Source organism: Lissotriton helveticus, chromosome 9 (genome assembly GCF_964261635.1).
Source record: "Lissotriton helveticus chromosome 9, aLisHel1.1, whole genome shotgun sequence".
Lineage (NCBI taxonomy): Eukaryota > Metazoa > Chordata > Amphibia > Caudata > Salamandridae > Lissotriton > Lissotriton helveticus.
The window spans coordinates 1,285,801,426-1,285,823,646 of record NC_136070.1 but is presented as its reverse complement, the minus strand read 5'-3'; the positions used below and the strand labels follow the sequence as shown (position 1 = coordinate 1,285,823,646).

Genomic DNA, 22,221 nt, shown 5'->3' with positions numbered 1-22,221 from the left:
GGCGGCCCCGCGCTCTAACTTGAAATATCTTAAGCTAAAGCGTGGGTGCTGCGATTGCTTCAAAAGTAAAAAATATTAAAAACCACGTTTAAGCGGGTGCTGTCACCAAAAAATAAAAAGTGAACAAAAGAAATAAGCGTGTGGCCACTATTTTTTCTCTCTATTTGTTTACTTTGTTATAATCACAGCATTGACACCGCCAATAGCTCAAACTCTCGCAAATGCAAGACCTATTGCATTGCAAATGCTTGTCAGCCTTCCAGTGTCTGCTCCAAGATGGCTGCCTTTCCTCTTCCTCGCAGCCTCCCCAGACTTCAATGGTTTGTCAGCAGTGTGAGAGGGCGGACTGTGTGGCCAAGAGACAGTGCTCTCAGACGGTACGGCACAGCCCGCTTGCGGCCTACGTATCTTTGCATGCGGTCACCTGGTCAACAGCACGACTGTACTCAACTCAGCACTAGCATTAAAAAGAATTAACATTAAACAGCAAGCTATTTATTTATACTTAACTGAAGTAAAGGGAAAGTAGAAAAGAGGGCGTCTTGCACCACTTAACTTTAGGAAAACATCTTCATTTTTAAAGACATCTTGCAAGAAACATTGAAAAAGAACGGTAAAGTCTTATTAAAATTCAAAAAGTCTATTTCATTATCATGCAGAAGGATTTCACCTGAGTAGATCAGATTGCAGAGGTGCTTTGACAAGCATTTTTTTAAGTAATAAGTTTCAAGTAGAAATGTAGAAACTTTCATGGTCCCCACCCCACCCTGACGACAATCCCAATGAACCTACCCCCGCTGCAGGTGCACAGCGACAGACACATGGAGGGGCCCCCTGCGGAAAGGAAGCCCCGAGGCGGTGGAAATTCATATCTTCACTAAGACACATCACTCTTCGCATCAAAAATTAGAACTAAATGTAAAGATTGTCATGACTAAAACAAAACATCTTTTTGAGCCCAAAACAGGTGCAGCTGACAACAAAGAAATGGTGATTAGGTTGTGAGAAGTGTTTCTACCTCTAGAGTGTTGGAGTTGGGAATTTTCCTTCTTTGCAAAGTTTTTTGCTAATTGTGAGAATTCTCACTGAATAGCAAAATCATCCTGAGTTGAAAGTAACTCAGCTCAGGTGGAGAACATATTCCGGGGAGTCGGTGAGGCTTCATTGCCTGAGTTTATCAGCGCAGCTGCCCCGACGACAAGAACAGCTCTGGGCCCTCGCCTTATAGTCCAGACAGGTATGAAGGTGTGACCCCTGCTCAAACTCAGAGCAGGCTTTCCCTTCTGTGCTGTGTCTGAAACAGCTTTTTGTCAAGAAACAAACAAATGAGGGTGGGACTGCCATGGAAGTGTAGAGCAATAATGTTGGGGCTTTTCTTGTTATTTACACTCCGAGCACTTCTTGCTGCGGTCAGAATTTGCCTTTATTGCGGTTACGATTCATATTGTGTGCAATGGTTTAGGGCTCATATTAAAACAAAAAAATCTTTAAAATGTATCCTTCGCTTGCCAGAGATTCCTGGGTCTACCCTTCTGAAGGAGAAAGGGGGGTTGCTCTAAATATTCCAGTGCCGTCTCATTGGATTGTGCCTGAAATACATCGAAGTACATACTGCCATGAGGGGTGTGTGTGTGGGGGGGGGGGGGGGGGTGCTAGGTGGTTGTAGTCCAACTGGGTTTCAGTCTTCGGTTTTCACACTGAATGAGGCCTCAGTGTCATGAGGTCTGGAAAAACAAACCGTGTATTCTAGAGACATCTAGAGATCAGATCATTTGGTGGTACCCGGCTCAGTGCACATATATTCTAACACTTCAAATAATTATGCCCTCCGCAGACCCACACCTCCTACAGCCGCCTGGTTGTTGCGGTGGCCACAGCAGCCATCTCTCAGAATAGGAGCCCCTGGGTGGGACTCGAGGGTCAGGTTTGCACAGGGGGCTCTTGTTCTGGGGCATTGGGCTCCTATGCAGGTGCTCAGTCGCGCCAGGTGTACAATGGTTCTTCAGCAGGTGGACATCTTGGCCAATTGTAGACCCCGCCCGATGAGGCTTCCGTACCAGTGGCAACGAGGGATCTCCAGCTCTGCTATCGGGAAGGGATAGCAGCGGGGTCTTGGGTGCCCTGCAGGAGGCCGGAAGACACGTTGATGGTTTGCTGTTGAAACTCCTGGTGCAGTTCATAGAGACCGGGAGACCCCACAACAGACATCTCCAGGCCTTGCACCCTCACTCAGCTTCCTCTGGGTATTAGCTGTGGCAGAAACACACTTTGCTTTTCCTTCTGCTTGGCCGGACATCCACCCTCCCTCCCTCTCCCAGCAGGAAGACTTCTAGGTGCTAGGTGGACAGGCGCCTCTCCCAGCAACCAGTGCAGAGTGTAGGCGACGTCTTCTGCCATGGAGACGCCAGCCCTGGTCCCATGGCAGTCACCAGAGCGCTCTCCCGAGCAGGAGCTTCCTTGGCCCTAGTTTCTTCTAGGTCCACATTCTTAGTGACTGCTTGGGCCCCTCTTTTACATTTATTTTTCAGCCAGAAGATGTGGATCCACTGTAAGATTTTAGAACTAGTCTGACTTTGTCCTTTTCAAAAGTCGTTTTCTGTCTTCAGTGCAGACGCAGCCTCGCTGAGGGAGATGACTCCAGCAGGACAATCCAACCCAAGGGCGAGGGCTCTTCACCTGGCCGTCGTCAGCCTTTCTGGAATAGTACCTGGGGTAGGACCGGCCTAGGACCTTCCTCGTCTTGAACAAAACCTGCAGCCCCACCCTCGCACCGACCAGTTACCAAACGGCAATGAAAGAAGTGATCTGGAGCGCTCTGCCCACAAGGACCTCATTCAATCTCTAAGGGGGACCCTGTCTCAGTGCTTGGATCCCCAGCCTCCAGGCTCACAAGGATGGCAGGACACCCCCAGTGTGCAGGAACCTGAATCCATCCTCCAGCGTGTGCAAGCCTAAACCAGGGGCCGCCCAAGACCAATGCCAGCGGGCGCGCTCATAAACGCACCACAGAGGCGCACAACCACACGTGCTACAAACTATCGCACGTACACGTACTTAATACTCTGAATACCCGGAAAGTATCTGAGGCACAGATAAAAAGCGGACTTCTAAAGCGAGAAGTCAGCTGACCGCGCTCTTCAACAGCTCAGTGCGTTGCCACCAATGCTTTATGCCACTGCCCCAAACACGAGTAAATCACACCGAGGGGGTCCCCCGGACTGATGCCGAGGCAGGGATTCAGGGGAAACTAACAACAAAACCAGCAAGACAAATCCAACCGCCTGAAAGATTTCTTAATATGGCGCAAAGTCTCACCCGTGTAGTAGGGATAGGTCTCCTCATCCGCGGGGGACAAAAGAGTGCAATGAAGGACGCCTAAGTGTAATTAAAGGTCACGTTTTCATGTTAGCGAAACATATACATACTTTTTATAAGATGGATCTGTATAATAAATGGACTATAGATCAATGAACGTTGATAATAAAATTCTTACACAGAAAATATTAACAAGTACCCCTACACATCAATAACTAGCTTCATTCTTGTAGTGAGCAGTCTATCCCACCGTGCCACACAACCATTCAAACCGAGCTCTGACATTCACACTCGAACACATGAACAAAGCATAAGTGGCCAAGCGACCAAGCAAAGAATACTAACACAGAACCATAAACACCCCGAACACCAACAGAGACTTTAGCCACACTAACTCCTGTAGAGAGCTAAGTTGATGTCAACAGCAGCGGTTCTTTCTGTTGAATATTTTATTTAAGAGCACGTTTGTTATCCAGTCTTGTTGATACGATGCACTGACACGGGTTTCGGTGAAGGTCCAAAATGTGTGGTCACACCTTCTTCAGGGCGCTTCAGGGATGGAAATAAGGGTCAGCACAAAGGGTTTATCTGGACGTAGCGCCTTGTGGGTCGCAGGACCATACACAGGTGTAGCCACACTACAGCTACACTACTGCGCTCACCCAGCTGGAAGTGGCATCTATTTCTACAGCCACAGCGGAGGCCGCGCCTTCGCCCAGCTTCACGCCAAGTCCCGGACATCACCCCCGCGGACGGACATCACCCCCGATGACGGACATCACCCCCGATGACGGACATCACCCCCGCGGACGGACATCACCCCCGCGGACGGACATCACCCCCGATGACGGACATCACCCCCGCGGACGGACATCACCCCCGCGGACGGACATCACCCCCGCGGACGGACATCACCCCCGATGACGGACATCACCCCCGATGACGGACATCACCCCCGATGACGGACATCACCCCCCCGATGACGGACATCACCCCCCCGATGACGGACATCACCCCCGCGGACGGACATCACCCCCGCGGACGGACATCACCCCCGCGGACGGACATCACGGCTCTTCGACTGAACCTCCCGCCCCAGCGCCTGGACACCCCGGGCTTTACAAGTAGTGACTGATTGAGTGATGATTTACTATTACTCGAGGCTGCAACACAGCTAAAGCGGCCTCTATGAAATCTAAAGAGAACATGAACCAAGGACTTCCAGGGCCTGCAGCCTCACACAGGGGTAACAGTGGAAGCTCTACAGAGTGTGCTCTCTAAGGGGGGACCCCGCACCCAAACTCTGGGGTCTGCTGCAGGCAGAAACAAAGGCATGCATTACAGCAACTGAAGACACTTCATGATTATTCTCTATACATTCTCTGTCAGAGCGTGCGAGTGTTTTAAAGGGACGCTGCAACATTCGGTGGAAAGGGGCGCCCTCCTGTGGTCGCTCACAGAATTACAGCCTGTTGAACCAGAACACCAGGCTCTCTGCTGGAGCTTCCACAAAACAATGTCCCCTCTTGTGCCTGGTTGCACAGTACAAGACGGCCACATATAGGATGCACCGAGTCTTTCACCTCCTGGGCCCTGGCACCTCTCCGTCTGCTCCTCTGATGAGGCTCTGCATCTTTTTATAGGCGGAGAGCATGGTGGAAAATGTACCCTACAGGATGAAATGGGATCCTGTGTGTCCTGTAACCTACAGGATGAGGTGGGAACCTGTGCTTCCTGTAACCTACAGGATGAGGTGGGATCCGGTGTGTCCTGTAACCTACAGGATGAGGTGGGAACCTGTGCTTCCTTTACCTACTGGATGAGGTGCAATCCTGTGCTTCCTGTAACCTACAGGATGAGGTGGGAGCCTCTGCTTCCTGTAACCTACAGGATGAGGTGCAATCCTGTGCTTCCTGTAACCTACAGGGTGAGGTGGGATCCGGTGTGTCCTGTAACCTACAGGATGAGGTGGGAACCTGTGCTTCCTTTACCTACTGGATGAGGTGCAATCCTGTGCTTCCTCTAACCTACAGGATGAGGTGGGAACCTGTGCTTCCTGTAACCTACAGGATGAGGTGGGAACCTGTGCTTCCTGTAACCTACAGGATGAGGTGCAATCCTGTGCTTCCTGTAACCTACAGGATGAGGTGTGAGCCTCTGCTTCCTGTAACCTACAGGATGAGGTGCAATCCTGTGCTTCCTTTAACCTACAGGATGAGGTGGGATCCGGTGTGTCCTGTAACCTACAGGATGAGGTGGGAACCTGTGCTTCCTGTTACCTACTGGATGAGGTGCAATCCTGTGCTTCCTGTAACCTACAGGATGAGGTGCAATCCTGTGCTTCCTGTAACCTACAGGATGAGGTGGGATCCGGTGTGTCCTGTAACCTACAGGATGAGGTGGGAACCTGTGCTTCCTTTACCTACTGGATGAGGTGCAGTCCTGTGCTTCCTCTAACCTACAGGATGAGGTGCAATCCTGTGCTTCCTGTAACCTACAGAATGAGGTGCAATCCTGTGCTTCCTTTAACCTACAGGATGAGGTTCAATCCTGTGCTTCCAGAGACATGCATGAAGAGGAGCGATCCTGTGCTTCCTTTAACCTACAGGATGAGGTTCAATCCTGTGCTTACAGAGACATGCATGAAGAGGAGCGATCCTGTGCTTCCGGAGACATGCAGGATGAGGAGCGATCCTCTGCTTCCGGGGATGTGCAGAATGAAGTGCAATCATGTGCAACCTGCAACCTACAGGGTGAGGTGCGAACCTATTATTACTGTATCCTACAGGATGAGTTCTATATGTGTATGTATGCATGAGTGTGTGCTTCTATATGTGTATGTATGCATGTGTGTGTGTGTCTGTATATGTGTATCTCTCCCCCCCACTGAGATCAAGACACCAGCAACTAAGGATAGCGCCCCCCTGCATTCCATTAAACACTGATATTCCTTCATCTCCATTCAGGAAACAGAGATAGTCAATCTAATCCCCAACACTAAACCCTCATCCCACTCCCTAGATCAGCTTCCCCTGAGCCTGGTTAGAGACATGAAACTCATCTTAGCTCCAATATGGTGCAAGATCATTAATAGCTCACTGAGCTCTGGAATCATACCACAATGCCTCAAAGTATGTCATGTCACGCCACTACTAAAACAAGCATTGGGAATGCAATAGGTCTCGCAGCATTAGAGTTAGTGCTTTTAGAATTGTTTATGGGTTTTTTTGTAAATCTTTAGCATTTTTGTTTCCTGTAGCCAATGCTAAAGAATTAAAAAAAAAAAACCATAAACATTTCTAAAAGCTCTAACTCAAATGCTCCGAGACCTATTCCACTGTGTGAGGGTGAGGGGTTGAGGGTGAGTGAGGGTGAGTGAGGGTGAGTGAGGGTGGGTGAGGGTGAGTGAGGGTGAGGGGTTGAGGGTGAGTGAGAGTGAGGGGTTGAGGGTGAGTGAGGGTGAGTGAGGGTGAGTAAGGGTGAGGGTGAGTGAGGGTGAGTGTGAGTGAGGGTGAGTGAGGGTGAGTGAGGGTGAGTGAGGGTGAGGGTGAGTGAGGGTGAGGGGTTGATGTTGAGGGTGAGGGGTTGAGGGTGAGTGAGGGTGAGTGAGGGGTTGAGGGTGAGTGAGGGTGAGGGTGAGTGAGGGTGAGGGGTTGAGGGTGAGTGAGGGGTTGAGGGTGAGTGAGGGTGAGGGGTTGAGGGTGAGTGAGGGTGAGTGAGGGTGAGGGGTTGAGGGTGAGTGAGGGTGAGGGTGAGTGAGGGTGATGGGTTGAGGGTGAGTGAGGGTGAGTGAGGGTGAGGGTGAGTGAGGGTGAGTGAGGGTGAGGGGTTGAGGGTGAGTGCAATTAGGTTAATGTCAGGTTGATTGCCCATTCAAATTATCACTGTCCTGTAACTCAGGATTGCTTTTAAAACCAGGGAATCCTGTCTGAGAAAAAAGCATGAAACATGCGTAATTACTGTGGTCTTCACTGGCTAAACTAAACACGTGAGAAGTCACATAAAATCAGCCTCTTACTTAATTGTACGAGGAATCCTGGAGACCTATTTAGTGCCCAAATGCTTGTGCTAAATAAATGTATTATATTTCGCAAAGTCCACCACAAACTTCAAAAAGCAAAGAGAGATACAGTAAAATTCCCCTCGATACAATGCCCAGTAAAAATGTGAGACTCCGGCCATGCTTATGTATACACAAAGGCTTACCGAAATGTTAAAGCATGCGGATGAACACCACCCGCTAAATTCGCCGGTTCTTTTAAAAAAGTGTAAGTAGCTGGCCTTTAGGTGAACCGTGTCTTGTGCTGTGAAAAAGAAGTAACCATGAAACCTCTCGCTCACTCATTGCGATCGTGCCTTAACTAAAGAGCACATAAACTTATCGGACCGTGCCGCAAAAAGTATCCCTCGTGTGCTGGACAACTCGGTGATTGAGTGCAACCGATGCGTTAGTGTCTCCAGTGTATTACGTGACATGGAAGCAAAACATGTGTGCAGTGAAAGTGAAAAAAAGAAGTAGGACTAAAGTGAAACATTAAATCATAGAGAGTGAAAATCTGCCGCCATCTTGAACGAATAAAAACATTTGTATACTGCTGCTACACCAGTCATCTCTTGAAATGCTACTGCACCAGTAGTATATGACAAACATACACAAGGGGAGGGGGCGGAGCGGGTACAATAAACAAGACGGAGGGAAGAGAGGGGAGGGGGGAGGAGAAATGCGACACGGCGGGAAGGGGAGGGGGCGGAGCGGGTACAATAAACAAGACGGAGGGAAGAGAGGGGAGGGGGGAGGAGAAGTGCGACAGGGGAAATGCGAGACGGCGGGAAGGGGAGGGGGCGGAGCGGGTAAACAAAGACGGACGTGCACGCCGTCTTGTGGCCGTATTGTGGAGCAATATGCGAGACGGGCTGTAGTAGCGCAGCACAGTGCGCAGCTATGATGCTAGGTGGAAATGGCGGCGCCTAGAGACTGCAAGAGGTGGTGCTTAGAATGTGACTGACTGGCAGATCAGGACGGTGCACACGTTTTAGATTCCTTTGCGGTTTTGACCCAGAGCAACAGGGCGTCTTCAATTTTGGCTCTGCCTGGAGATGGGAGGGGGCGGGACTCAAGTGGTTCTATTTCAGTCCGGACGCTGCTTTGGTGACGAGGCCACAGCTGTGTGACTGGGAGGTCGACGGCAGACATCTGGGCTGCCGGGACGGGGGCAGGCCCTGCAGACCTTGCCTTCGCAATGGAATCTGGCTTTATATAGCGCGTTGCAGGCGATGTGCTGACCCAGGCAGCGATATCCTGGCGGCGGAAATACAAACAAAACAATGGCTATCGAACAGACGGCGAGGGGAGGAGAGTAGGAGGAGGAGAGTAGGGGAGGCACGGCCTAGCGGCCGTGCAATCAAGAAGTGAGGGGGCGGGAGAGTAGGCAAGGCAGGCGGCTGGGGGGAGGGGGGAGGAGAAATGCGACGCGACATGGCAGGCAGGGGAGGGGGCGGAGCGGGGGTGTGGGAGGAGTGCGGGAACAGACAGAGTAGGAGGAGGAGAGTAGGGGAGGCACGGCCTAGCGGCCGTGCAATCAAGAAGTGAGGGGGCGGGAGAGTAGGCAAGGCAGGCGGCTGGGGGCATGTGCACGCGCTTTTAAGCTCAATGCGCATGCGCATTGAGCTTAAAAGTCACGGGCACTGCAAGGAATCGCCACGATTCCTTGCAAGTTGGATAAAGAGTGGATGAGCCCCTATAGTCTCGCTTGCTCGATGCGCATGCGCATCGACAGGCGAGACCTAAAAAAGCAGGGTTAGACACCGAGGATATGAGCAACTTTAGAGCCGTATCGAACCTAACTCTTCGATCCAAAATCCTGGAAAGATGTTTACTTTCAAAGCTAACCCAACACCTGCATAACATCAAACTCCTAGACCCACACCAATCGGGATTCAGAAAGGGCCGCGGCACCGAAACCGCAATCCTAAATGTCATAGACGATCTACATAAGTCAATTGACTCAGACCAATGCTGCCTTCTCATTCTCCTAGACTTATCGGCCGCTTTCGATACAGTTGATCACACCCTGCTCCTCAAAGGCCTTCAAGAAAGAGCAGGCCTTGAAATGACGGTCCTCCACTGGTTCTCTTCCTTTCTCCTCAACCGCTCGCAAAGAATACAAATTAAAAACTTTGAGTCCGACCCCTACCCCGTCAATAGGAGTTCCACAAGAGTCAGTACTCTCCCCCCCAACTTTTCAATATCTACATGGAACCCCTCATCACACTACCCAGGAATTCCAACATCCCCTTCCACCTCTATGCGGATGACACACAGCTTTATCTGGAAACCACCTCCATTGACGACATACAGAGACTAAATGTCACGCTAAAAGAGGTTCAACACTGGCTCACAACGAACCACCTCAAACTCAAGAGAAAACAGAAGTACTCCTCATCTCCAACAGAGACGAAAACCCCCAAACCGAAGAATGGCTCAAAGCCATTGAAGGCCTCAACGGTGCCCTAACGCCAACGGACTCGGTGAAATCTCTAGGCATCACCGTAGACCCCAAACTAGACATGAAAAAACACATCACAAGATTCGCCAAAAGCGCTTTTCTCAATCTGAAACATCTATACAAAATAAAACCCTTCCTTCCCCCAAAAGACCTTCAACAGGCCACCCAAGCACTGGTGCTCTCCAGAAGGGACTATGGAATCGCAGCCATGACCGGGACAGCAGAATCACACCGAGGCCCCCTGAAAACTACCTTCAATGCCGCAGCAAGAATGGTCACAGGAACTAAGAAATTCGAGCACATCTCTCCCGCACTCAAGGAACTTAAATGGCTCCCAATTGAATTGTGAGCCAGCTTCAGAACGGCCTGCCTCACACATAAAGCCCTTCAGACAGTCAAACCAGAATACCTGGCCGCCAAACTCAAAAGGGCCGGCCAGTCCAGGAACCTCAGGAGCTCAAACTCTCTACTACTCATCCCACCGAAAACTCGGAAACACAAAACCACAACTAAATCTTTTGCAGGAAATGCACCAAAGATCTAGAACTTAATCCCCCCCACATCAGAAAAAACCCTTCATTCCAGAAATTAAAGAACCTTCTCAAATCCCTCTTCCTAGATCGCTTTCGAACAAAACGATAAGAACACAAGATACACCGGAAACGGTTCGACGCCTTACCGCAACTCCGCTTTTGTTCCGAAACAGTCGTCTCAGAACTAGAAAACGTCGGGATCACCCGTCTTGCCGTAACAACGAAAAATTCTTGGAAGCTCATCTTGATGGTTTGACACCCTACCCGCCCCTAGCACGTTAGCTCCTTTATCTGAAACCTCAGAGCCCAACTCCTCATGTTCGACCACAATATCTTTATTGCATATATCTCTATAATGCTCATAATTGTGCACGTTGTGGATTGTCTTTATGCCGATAATGCTCATAATTGTACATGCGGTGAAGCGCTCTGACACCCTCGGGTCCAACTAGTGCTATTCAAAACGCCTAAATAAATACATAAATAAATAAGTATGTATGAGTGTGTGTGTCTGTATATGTGTAAGTGTGCATGAATGTGTGTGTCTGTATATGTGTACGTATGCGTGAGTGTGTGTGTGTGTGTGTGTGTGTGTCTGTGTCTGTATATGTGTACGTATGCGTGAGTGTGTGTGTGTCTGTATATGTGTACGTATGCATGAGTGTGTGTGCCTCTATATATGTAAGTATGCGTGAGTGTGTGCGTCTGTATAAGTGTAAGTATGCGTGAGTGTATGTGTCTGTTTAAGTGCAAGTATGCATGAGTGTGTGCTTCTATATGTGTCTGTATGCATGAGTGTGTGTCTGTATATGTGTAAGTATGCGTGAGTATGCCTGTATATCTGCGATTCAGCCGCTTGGTTTGGTCTTCACTGGACCACAACTGTGCTGTGCTGCTCTACAGCTCGGTCTCTGCAGCACTCACACTCAGCACACATGAACTGCCTGGATTCTCAAGGACACTGGGCCCCCAAAGACCACATGCTGTGGAGAGGTGGAGAAAGGCAGTACTGTAGAGCTCTGCTCCTGGGGCACTATGGAACGGAGACACTTGCAGAAACCACCGTAGTTGCTGTGCTGAGGCCATACACTTGCGAGGAGGCGGGTATTTGGACCAAGGCACAGGCGACAGATGCCCCCCGGCCCACCGTGGGAAGGAGACCACTGCAGTGCTGTGCTGAGGCCCGACACCTGCCAGGAGGAGGGAATATGTACCAAGGCACGGGAGAAAACTACCTCCTGGCCCATCATGGGACTGAGAACACCGAAGAAGCATGGCTGAGGCCTGAAACCTGCAAGGATGAGGGTATATGGACCATGGAAAGGGAGACAGATGTCCCCTGGCACACCGTGGGACAGAGACCCCTGTGCACAGACCACCGTAGTCGCAGTGCTGAGGCCCAACACCTGCACGCATGAGCATATGGAGCAAGGCAAGGGAGACAGAGTCCCCGTGGACCCCCATGCGTGCGGAGACTACCGTAGTCGCAGTGCTGCGCTGAGGCCAGACACCTGCAAGGAGGAGGGTTTGAGGGCATATGCACCCAGGCACGGGAGACAATGACCCCCTGGCCCACCATGGCGCTGAGACCACTGAAGGATGAGGGTATATGGACCATGGAAAGGGAGGCAGGTGCCCCCTGGCCCACCATGGGGCAAAGACCCCTGTGCAGAGACCAGTGCTGCGCTGAGGCCAGACACCTGCCAAGAGGGCATTTGGACCAATGCAAGAGAGAGATTTTACTTTCTTTAATGGAGTTTTATAGAGCGTGAACTCGACTCGAAGGTATAGGGTATCAGAGCGCTTTACACGAGCACCAGTTGTGTTACATGAAAACACATTCATTTGTGTTAGGCACGGGGAGATGAAGTGATTTGCCCAGAATTACAGGATGTTGCGCATCCTTGCAGAGACTCGAACTCGATTCCCCAGATTGGAGGCTGACCACCCAAGCCGTTTGGCCACAACTTGTCCCCCTGGCCAGCTAGAGGAGATACCTAGAAGAAAGGCAGTGCGGCAGCCACTTCACCAGGCAGCGAGACCAGGCCTCCATAAGTGCAGGGTGCCCTAAAGCTGCAATCGGTCCTTCAACTCGGTCATGGTGGATGTCTTGGGTGTTGGGCTGTTGCCATACAGAGCAGGGTCATGACTGATTTGCAAGTGGCTGGGTCCAAATTGTGGTGCCGCAATGAGCACAAAAAAAAACCACAACAACAACGGATTAAACCCAGATTTGTGACTGGGGGAATGTTTGATTTGTTCAGCATTCCGTCCACCATAATTCTTTTTGCTTGGGTGCCGCCGAGTCATACACAACCTCCTTCGGTGTGAGCTATGTGAAGGACCAAAAGGCGTTATTATAATGGTGCGCAGGGCCACCTGTGGCGTTTGTATGGAGAATTAAGCTCCAAAGGGGGGGGGGGGAAGAGGAAAAACACTGCAAAAATCAAGCACTGAATACGCTACAGGTCTCACTTGAGAGCTCAGACTACATCTGGGCGCAACATACAGTGAGGTGTGAGGTCCCTTGAGTGGGGAGATCAGAGTGCCCCCGATTGTTTCGCTGCTTACTCATGGTGGAGTCTGCAACCTACTCTAGGCACGCGCTTCAATCCGCAAAGTGTGGCTGTAGCTCTATTCCAATGCTTTACATTATAAAGAACACACAGCACGTGTTTATAATGTAATATACCATGAACCGTACACGCGAAGGATGCCCTTATCCCAGCACACCCTCCAAACGCACGCAAAAACACATTTAGGACACTGTAGAACCAAGAACACTTGGTGCAAAAGGGCATCAAACACAAGTTCAACAAGTCTTGAATCATGAACACAAATAATAACAGGACAGAATACTTTTAAAAACAAATGTTCTTAGACCCACAAGCCAGTAGGAAGGAGAGTGAGGTGAGGGGGTCCCAGACCCCCAAACCTATAAGAAGGCGAGTGAGGTCAGAGGGTCCCAGACCGCCGAGCCTATAGGAAGGAGAGTGGGGTCAGGGGGACTGTTTTTACCAGTAAGGCATTGGCCAAAGCCCAAATAATGCCAGCACAGTAATAACAAAATATTTTTACATTCCCTGGACAGGAGGCTTCCAATAATGTTTTTCAACATAGAGAATGGGTGTAGGAAGAAAGATTCTCTTTATAGAAGGCTTCTGAAGAGCCGACCAATGTCATCAGTTGGTTGGCGCTGGCCAAACACTGCCCCTTGGCAACCACTGGCTACGTGTAGGGGGTTGGAGCGTTGCGCCAATGCTTTCCCATCGCTTATGCCTTATGAAGCAACCCTTTCAAAGATGGATTAGAGATTTTACTGCACAGTGTACAGTTTGGAAACCATAGGCCTGTTGTACATGCAACGCTTTCTCTGCCATACTCACACGCTTGGAACCCACAGACGGACAGTTTTATCTCTAGACGCAGAAGCCACCAGGTGACCAGATGGTGAGAACTGGACGGAAATAATGGCGTCTTTGTGACCCACGAAGCGATAGGCTCTCATCTGCGCTTTCATATTCCAGATCATTAGGCAGGAGTCCATGGAGCCGCTGGCTGCAGAGGAGGAAAGAAGAGTTCGAGGCTCAGGGGCTGTTCCAAAGTGAGATAATTTTGCAAAAAAGTGGATGTTTGGGAGAACCTAGAGACAGAAGTTACAGGAGTTAAAAAGAAACGTAACAAAAAAAAAAAAAAAAACATACAAATCTGCCAGGCTGGATTAAAAAAAAAAAAAAATCCTAAACCCAAAAACAGAAAGCTTGATAACACTGAGGAAATTATTCAACATGTTTAACACTACTACTGATCAGTTACCACAAGTGAAAACTTCAGGAGGGAGAACAAATGGTGTAAGAAACACCAGTCTTTCTTTGGTTAAAAATACTATTAATCTGATAGAGAAAATACTTCACACAAATACTCTATCATTAATTCTTAAAGGCGACAAGAACACGTGCCTTATACGTTACTGAAGATGCTGAATGCCAAGGTCATCTCTGCCCTCCAAAGGGGATTAAAGAGCATTTCTATATCTCCGACCCTGTCCTGCTGGAGATAGAGTTTTTATGACACAGAAGAGCGTGGGGTTATCCCACGGTTAATAATAATCCCCAATAGAAGGAGCGATGGCCCAGTTCTGGTGGGTTCTGGAGAAAGCACCTCGGATCAGTTACAGAAACACCTGGAAAGCAACGCCTTGGAAAAGTGGCAGGCAGGATTTTCACCCAACTGGGTCACCCAAAATTGCCATATTGGACCTGAAAACACACGGAGCCTGATTCACGAAGGTAAACAGAGATGAAAGTCAAACTTTATGACTTTCGGCATTCGTAAAGGGCATTTAGGAGTAGTAAAGTTAGACTGTTGTCTCAGTTAAACTTAAGACCAAAACGTACGTTTAACTGAGACAAAAGTCTACCTTTACTACTCGTAAATGCCCTTTGTGTATACCGAAGTCGTAAATTTCGACTTTCGTCTCAGTTTACATTAGGGAATCGGGCCCATGGTTTTTGATACATTAGATGCAGTCCGTGCTACCAACCTTGCGGCCCCAACTGACAGCCTTGAGCACAAGATCGTACCCGACACCTCATCTCGTGGGATGCCGGGTAGAAGAGGCAGTCAAGTACAGCAGGGTTCATCACTGTTCCTACAGGGGGTCTTTTCTTAACTATGTTGACGACATCCAAACAACATTTTCAGCTGTCCAAGGAATTAGATGAAAACAAAGACCTCACACAAGGAATTTGCACCCAGACCCAAATCCTGGATGAGGTCTAAGGGCCTGAACCTCAATGAGCTAAAAACAAGTTTCTAGTATGAGGAACAAGTCACCTTCCATGCTGGTGACGGAACCACTCCGTCACCAGCCTTGGACGTGCTGGGCTAATGACGGAGTGGATCCATCGCGGCGCTGATTTCGCACCTGCGCGGCGCGTTCTATTGGGCGGGCGGGCCGTGACGGAACCACTCCGTCACAAGCACAGCGCGCCCGAGGCTCGTGACGGAGCGGTTCCGATACGAGCATGGGAGCGCCGTGCGGCCCCCCCTACCCCCTAGCGCTGCGGCGGAATTACCGCCGCAGCCAAGGGGCTAAAGAACACAATAACAGTAACTATCTTAGTTTGCCGTCAACAACAATAACGCCAATTGATAAAGTCAAATTCCTCTGTTTCATATTTGAAGAGATATCTGTAATATTACAATATATTCCTGTGATTACCACATTAAATGAAATAAGGTAGTCAAGGAAGCCGAGGGAGCAACAGCAGCGATGGCCGGAACTAATCAAACCCTGAATGCGATAAACCCCACGTCCTGGGACTACAGAGAAGGATATTGGCACGCTTGAGGTCTTATAAAATGCAGCATCAATGACGGTTAAAGGAACATCTCTTTCGTGCCAAGAAACTCACGGGCGAGTGCTGGCTTCACAAATATACGCTACATTACGTAAATACTATACAATGCCAATCCTAAAACCAAGCCATGGGTTCAAGGTAAGACGAGAATCGGGTTACGGTATTAACTCTGGTACGTAAATCTATTTTTATTAACACCCGAGGATTCCTCAGAGACTCCCCCCTTCCCCCCACGCTACAATGTACCTGGACTTCAGATCTATGGTGCAGAATCCGATATAGAAGCTTATAGTTAGGGCTCCCTGTTTTTACTGACTTTTACAGGTAAATACAGACAAAAAACATTGTGTTTCCTGTCTGTATTCATTTTTAAAAGCAGGAATACACAGATAATTTGGCTTCTTTTGAGTGACTCCATGCTGAGATTAATGACTTTCAGGCCAACAGCTGAACTTCTTTCACAGCGTGGGGAGTAAAAATGGCGTTTCCTTAATTGACTGCATATCTCAATTTGTATTTGTGCTAATATGCAAATTTTTTTATGTGGATTTATTATTTTTGTTTGTGTAACGTGCTAAAACCGGACAGGCCTCAAGTATGAATGCATGTTTATTTGTTAAATAAATGTGGAAATATAAAAGTTATCAGTTCCAGGATGCATCACATCGTACAGGTTGGTAACCTTGCTCATAAACCGATTAATCCACAGTCCATTTTTTGTTCCAAATTTAAAACAGTTTATTGTTCTTTTGTTGATATGGTCAAACCAAGGTGATTTCAATTTTCAAATGCATGTATAATGCCCAACGGCCTTTAAATACAGCATGTAAAATCCCTTGCTCCATGAAATATGATTTAACCCAATGCATTTCAAGCCGTTCTGGCCCTTCCTCAGGGGTTCATATCTGTAAAGTTGAAATCAAATATATTACCATTTATATTTTGAACCCATGTTCACATGTCAATATAAATTGTCTAGCAGTTTTTAATAGCCCATTGCATACCCTGTTATACCTCGCCATAGCCAGCGTTTTCCCTGTATATGCTCGGCGCTTTGTGGATGAAAGCGTTCCCCAGGATAGCTCCATAAGTGAATTAATTAAGATGAGCTTGTTTAAATAGGTGTGCGAGTCTCCATCTCAACTTATTAATATAAAAGTTATCACATCATCTGTTCACAAAACAAAAATGGATTAATACCAATAAAATGGCCAAAAATTAAATTTGGGTAAATACAGACGGAAATGTTTATAAAATAAATAAATAAAGCACCAGACTCAAATGTGCTTCTTTGTGTAGGAGTTCAGAAAGTGACTACCTGGAAACACCTTAAAATATCACTTCCTGTAATCCATGTAGCCTCGCGGGCTCCTGCTTTCACCCGCCAATGGTTGCTTTGCACAAGGGAGCTCCACAAACATTTTATTCGAGGAGAGTGACCCATAATTCCCTTTCTCCGCCCACCTCCCTGCATGTCTGCCCATAATCTACCTGAACTCTGAGTTCAGCACCCAAGTACTTAGACCACAGCAAGTGCCCCGAACTCAGTACGAACACAGACCTGGCACCAGCTTCATCATATAGGAGCTGAACCTTAACAATCTATAGATATCTTCGGCTGGCACTCCTATGGACAGGACAGAGAAGCAGGGACTGGAAAAAAACTGCTCAATGGCTCTCCCGGCTCCATTTATCAAAGCTAATAAAACCTTTCGGAACCAAAGACCCAGAGCCTATGTCTCTTGGAGAAGACACGGTTCCCATCTGATGAACATCCCCTTTAGAAGCCGCTCCACAAGTCCAGCTTGCTCCCAAATTACAACAAATACCAGTCAAGTTGGGCTAAGGCGGAAGGGTTCCCAAGTCGGACTGTAAAGTTGGTTTACGAGGGGAAAGACAGTGCCCTGTGGAGGAAAGTAGGCAAATGTCTAGCCTAAAAATACCATGAAAGCCTCTAGCTCCCTACACTCCCAGACAGGAGGCCCAGTTACCGCCCCTCCCGGATAGAGGGTCTGGCCCCCGCCCCTCTCTCAGTTATCTGATTTTACTCAAAGTCCTTGGGCATCAGACTGTTTTACGTGCAGCACACTGTTGAGGTGCTCCTGCTGCAATAAAAATGTTATGAAATGCACAATGCTGCTTCTTTTCAGGTAGAAGAAACACAGAAAATGATAATAAAAGGTGGACTCATTTACCAAGCTGCTTCGTGTTGGGGTTGAAGTCCACACTAGTGACCGTGTCACGATGGCCTTTAAAATGTCGCTCCAATGAAGGGTCTTCCTGTAAAGAAAAACAGAATGGATTCATGGTACCCTCAGCGACCAGAATACATCAAGATCTCACCTGGTTTATCAATGACCTGAGTGAGTCTTATCACACCCACTGCAAGTGATACAGAAGTGCTTGGAGCCTCCCGGGCCCGGCGATGCCCTCCACAGGCTGTTCATTACTCCAAGCCCAAGGAAACTGTCCATCTAATGCAGGCTTGCACACCTCACACCTCCCCAACCGAAGCTCAGTTTTCTGTCAGTGCTCTGATGCCTGTGTTAACATACTCATTCATTGGTAATGAGCACACACAAGCTTGCCTACCAGACTAGTGCAGAGCGGCTGCACTAGAATGAATGAATGAATGAAGACAGCTCACAGAGAACGCAGCACCTCAAAGGGTATTTAAGCGCTTGGGTGTAGAACCATAGAAAGAAAACAACAGAGGGTGTGAATAGTTACCTTTTTAGTGGTTTGCATAAGGCCAAGTGATTCGACAGAAATAACAGAGACGAGGAGTGCTATCCATGGCTCAATACTAACAAGCATTGGCAATGCCAATAGGTCTCGCCTATCCAAGTGCTAATGGCTTTGCCAATGTGTTTTAGCCATGCTGTATTCCAGTGTGGCTGCTGTTCGGCATGGTGAAAAGTTGAGTGGCATAGAGTGCAGTGATGCAGAGTGGAGTAGTGCAGAGTAGAGAGGCGCAGAGTGCAGCGTTGCAGAGTAGAGTGTTAGAGTGCAGTGGAGTAGAGTACATTGATGCAGAGTGCAGTGGTTAAAGGTCTAGTGGTGTAGAGGCATACAGTGGAGTGGTGCTGAGTGGCATAGAGTGCAGTGGTGCAGAGTAGATTGTTTCAGAGTAGAGTTAAGTGGCACAGAGTGGAGAAATGCAGGATAGAGTGCAGTTGTATAGAGTGTAATGGTGTAAAGTGGTGCAGAGTGCATTGGTAGAGTGGATTACTGTGGCGTACAGTGGATTGGCAGTGTACTGGCATAGAGTTGAGTGTTAAAGTGTAAGGTGTATTGGCATGGAGTGCAATGGTGTATGAGTTGCAGAGTGGAGTTGTGCAGATTAGATTGATGTGGCCAAGACTGGAGTGGTGTAGAGTTTAGTGGCGAGAAGTGCAGTGGTGTTGCATAGAGTGAAGAAGAGTGCATTGGCATAGAATAGAGCGGTATATGGTAAGGTAGAGTGCAGAATGGAGTGGCGTAGAATGGAGAATACATGGTGTGGTAGCGCACTGCCATTACAAACAACACATTTTCAATTGAAATTAGCATTACGTTTGCACAGACATACAGCTTTACTGATAAAACTATACAGCGCACAAATGATAATGTGTGGAACTTGGCATCACCTAGTGTATTGATTTGTTTTGAGCATATTAAAGTATTTGCTTCTTACACACTTTAGAAAGAACAACAAAATGTGCTTTATCTTTGTTTCTAATTCTGATTTTTCTGAAATACTTACAGAATGTATTTTAATGGTGTTGTGTGCTAGAAAAATCTCCTCCCTACTCCCAGTGCCAAGCAAGATTGTCACAAATTCACTCACTATAAAGTCAGGGAAAGAAAAGTAAACAAGCGTGCTCAGAAGGTGTCTGCCATTTTTCTTCAGTCTTTAAATACACAGCAAATGTGATGAGAACAAGATTTACAGGCCTGTTTACAAAAAGCGAGTTTGTGGAAGATTACAGTAAATACGATTTAGGAAACTGCAGGGATGAACTGAACCCGGAGAGCCTAAAGCAGATGAAGCCAGCAAATAGAAAGCCAGAAAATGGGAGTTAAAAACTAGGGGTGGGCAGAATTTGTGTAATCGCGTTACGCAAATTTTAGCGAAACGGTAAAAAAATCTCTGCGAACATGTGGATTTGCTCATTTGCGATGCTTTTTCCTGTTCGCAATCGCTGTTTGTGTGCTTGGGGGAGAAATATCTCGCAAACACTCATTTTGAGAATGCGAACAAGCAATAAATTTCGCGATGTTGCGGAACGCAGAATTTTGGGCAATTTCGCGTTCTCCGAGGAGCGCAAAATTACCCAAAATCTGCAAATTCTGTGATCGGAACGAAATTTACCACACAGGCCTATTAAAAACTACAACGCCAATGTCAATCAATGGGAGAATGGATTTGTAGGTGAACTTTCTGAAAGTGTCCAAGAGGTCTTTAGTAAAGTAGACGGCTGTGTTGTCTGGTAGGCTGCTAACTAAAAAGGGCTGCCACGGGTCTAGAGCTGGGACCTTGTGGACAGCCTTAGATTGGATTGATAAGGGCACAACTCTGCGCCTCTGGCAGCAGAAGTGGTAAAGTAGGGGCGGCATTCGGCCGTATCCAGAGGCTCATTAATGACCACCCCTTGTGTACCAGAAACCAGTGTGCGGGTCAGTTGATCAGAAATGTAATGTCTGTAAGAAAGGCCTGAAACAAAGATCCCTAGATGGACCATGGTAGACAGTCTTTCCATATTTGAACGCAGAGGCAATGACTTCCTGGGTGACCGCATTTCTGCAGCTGAGGAAAGTAACTGAAACACATTTTGTGGTCACTCCTGGAGGGACCCCAACAGCTCTCTTTCTTCGTGAGTTCAAGCGGCGACATTCAATGTGCAGTTTAGTAGAGTCGAAGACCTTCCTTCTCAGAGATGCTTTCGTACCCTGGCCCCCTCACAGGCCCACCCATCGCCCCCTCCGCCCCCTCACAGGGTCCAGCCCTGGCCTCGTGGCAGGTCATGCATTCCTGTTGACTTCCCAGTGAGTGGTTCAGTCTCTGCTGCTGGACTCGGGGATAATAATAATCCACATTTGTAAAGCGCACAATCACCCGTAAGGGTCTCTAGGCGCTGGGGGCCGTCGGGAAGATTAAGCGAGCTATTGCCCAGAGTCACATGGTGCTGGGCTAACCTGCCGCCGGAGCCGGGGATCGAACCGTGGTCCCCAGATTCCAGCGTCAGCCGCCCTGGCCGCGGCGCCACACCTCTCCCAATGGGGTTCTGTTAGTATTCCTGGACTGCGGAGTTTGACTCTATGCATTCCATGCTGCCCTGGAGGGACCCTTAGGAACATTACCCAGAAGTCTGTAAATAAACATGTTGATGCATGCATGAAGGAGAGCCCAGCCCTGCACTCTCCTGCCCCCTTCCCTCGGTGTCACCCCCACCCTTGCAGCAGAGGTCGCTCTGCACTTCACATGGTCCCCTCACCAACAAGCACTGGCACATGTCACTCCCTGCACACAAGCCAAGCCCCAGGGGCCCCAAGTCTCTGCAGGGAGGGGGCACCTACCAGCAGAGAGACCATGGCGGGGGCAGCACCCATGTCTCGGTGTCACCCCCACCTTTGGTGCAGAGGTCACTGCCCCTCCCATGGACCCCTCACCAACAAGCACTGGCACATGTAACTCCTTGCACACGAGCCCCAGGGGGGGGGGGGCAAGACCCTGGAGGGAGGGGGCACCTACCAGCAGGGAGACCATGGTGGGGGCAGGTGGGGGGCTGCACCCCCTGGTCTGCAGCGGGGGCTTCTCCCCCTGTCTGTTCCTGGGGAGCCCCTGCGCTCTCTCCTGCTGCAGGGGCTGCAGGCTGTCACTGGGCTCCGGGGGGAGGGGGGCTGGCTCCTGCTCCGGGGGGGGGGGGTGCACAGTGTCACTCGTCTCCGTGGGGGGCGCTGCTCCCCGGCTCGGGCCCCGCTCCCACTTCAAGTTTCCGCGCTTCCCGAAACCCTAGCAACGGCTTCAGGGCGAGGGCGGGACCGGAAGAGACGGACCGGAAGAGGCGGAGCCTCGTGTCCCGGCGGGTGCAGGGTCCGGGTGACGCCGGGGCGTCCAGAAAGAGGTGCCACATGCAAAATGCTAAGCCGAGGTGACAACCGCAGACATGGGAGGGTCGTTTTCTCTACAAATATACATTATTTGTTATTTATTGGGAACATTAAAAAATTCAAAATATGAAGACAGTATTTTTGTATTCAAGTAATTATTCATAAATAATATCTTGAAAACAAAAAAAAGTAATCGTAGGTCTTGGCGCACTTCTCTGTGGTACAATATTTGATAAGCTCCCCTGGATCGACTCTTTTCCAAGATGGCGCCTGAATTCCACAGGACGAAAGCGACGTTAAGTCTGTCGTCTCTTTTCACACCCTGGCACGCCGGTTGACCCCTGTCTCTCTCTCTCTCTCTCTCTTTCTTGTTTGCAGCGACGGCCCTCTCGCTGGCAGCCATCTTGGGTC

General features: G+C 48.9%; 1 protein-coding gene across 2 annotated transcripts in view; it reads right to left on the bottom strand.

Annotated features, from left to right (window-relative positions):
* The window catches only part of LOC144782497 (uncharacterized), a 133,526-nt gene extending 111,780 nt beyond the window's left edge, over window positions 1-21,746 (bottom strand). Inside the window, exons 1-3 of one of the 2 annotated variants that reach the window (XM_078661886.1) lie at window positions 21,452-21,746; window positions 17,913-17,997; window positions 13,741-13,912 (exon numbers count right to left, since the gene is read on the bottom strand). In XM_078661886.1, the coding sequence (XP_078518012.1) occupies window positions 13,741-13,912; window positions 17,913-17,997; window positions 21,452-21,466 (272 nt within the window). In that variant the 5' untranslated portion in view covers window positions 21,467-21,746. The remainder of the gene's footprint in view (window positions 1-13,740; window positions 13,913-17,912; window positions 17,998-21,451) is intronic. The other variant, XM_078661887.1, reaches the window with a different exon arrangement.
* Window positions 21,747-22,221: the final 475 nt, after the last annotated feature.